Consider the following 1101-nt stretch of genomic DNA (forward strand, 5'->3'; position numbering starts at 1 on the left):
ACCGGGGCAGGGGGAGGGGAGAAGAAGGTGCCTCGAAAGGAGATCGCATGCTATTTACCTGCAAATCGTCTGCTCCCGAGGCTGCAAGCCCGAGGCTTGGTCCTGGCAGGAGTCTTTGATCTGGATGCATCCCATATTGGGACCCATGGCTCATAAGAGACAGGTCGTGGCGGCGGTAAGCATCTAAGCACCCCAGCTCTCTCCTCTGCTCGTCCAAGCAGGAGGATTTGAGCGCCCGCGCATTGTGCAGGTTGATAAAATCAGTGGGTTCCCCATGGTGGATCTGCTGGTAGTATTGCTGGGAGTGGTGGAGAGAGTTCAAGGAGTAAGCGTCGGGGTTGACTGCCGGGTGGCTGTGTTGGAACTCGTAGTGGAAGGACTGGTGGTGCAGTGGGGTGTACTGGTGGTTAGTGGAGAAGTACGGGGAGGCGAACTCGGTGCCCGTGGTAGAGTAAGTGAGAGGAGACGAGGAGGAATAGGCGACGGTCGAGTTGGCCACGGACTCCAGGCATCCAAGCTGCATCAAACGGTAACTGTTTGATCCGTCATGACGTATCTGAAAGGAAGAAGTGAAAAGAAGACCCCAAAACTGGAGGTTTGTCATTTAAAACCCCGGCTGCGGTTCTTCCAAGCACGCTGTCCTGCATAGCTTCTCCCCCTGCAGAAGCGTCTCAGCCTGCAAGCTGCAACCCCAGCAACAAAAGATCCTTTCCTACCTTGGGCTGGTGCCATAAAGGTCTGTTCAAAAAACCAGAAACAGCCCAGCCTGCCCTTAATACCGCCACGCGAAAGGGATCCGCGCGCTGAAATAAAAAAGATCTATCTGTCCATCCACCCCTCCATCCATCCATCCATCCATCCCTCCATCCATCCCTCCATCCATCCCTCCATCCATCCATCCATCCATCCACCTCCTGATCACAGCTGTAATATCTGGGGCTGACACAAAAAAAAAACAACTCATCAAACAGCGGAAACTACCGAGAACACACACAAGTCCCGTCCCTATGTTACAGCGTAAAGAAAGCTTTGCCGCCTGCTCGCCTTCCTTTCTTCCTTCCTTCCCTTCTTCCTTTTTTTTTTTGTAACCCCTATTTTACT

General features: G+C 53.0%; 1 protein-coding gene across 1 annotated transcript in view; it reads right to left on the reverse strand.

The window, feature by feature from the left end:
* LOC104910057 (transcription factor AP-2-delta-like) overlaps positions 1-956 on the reverse strand; it is a 142489-nt gene extending 141533 nt beyond the window's left edge. Inside the window, exons 1-2 of the mRNA XM_031552271.1 lie at positions 717-956; positions 3-556 (exon numbers count right to left, since the gene is read on the reverse strand). Coding sequence (XP_031408131.1) covers positions 3-556; positions 717-899 — 737 coding nt within the window. The 5' untranslated portion in view covers positions 900-956. The remainder of the gene's footprint in view (positions 1-2; positions 557-716) is intronic.
* Between the last annotated feature and the right edge of the window lie 145 nt (positions 957-1101).

The sequence above is a fragment of the Meleagris gallopavo genome, chromosome 2, assembly GCF_000146605.3.
Source record: "Meleagris gallopavo isolate NT-WF06-2002-E0010 breed Aviagen turkey brand Nicholas breeding stock chromosome 2, Turkey_5.1, whole genome shotgun sequence".
Taxonomy (NCBI): domain Eukaryota; kingdom Metazoa; phylum Chordata; class Aves; order Galliformes; family Phasianidae; genus Meleagris; species Meleagris gallopavo.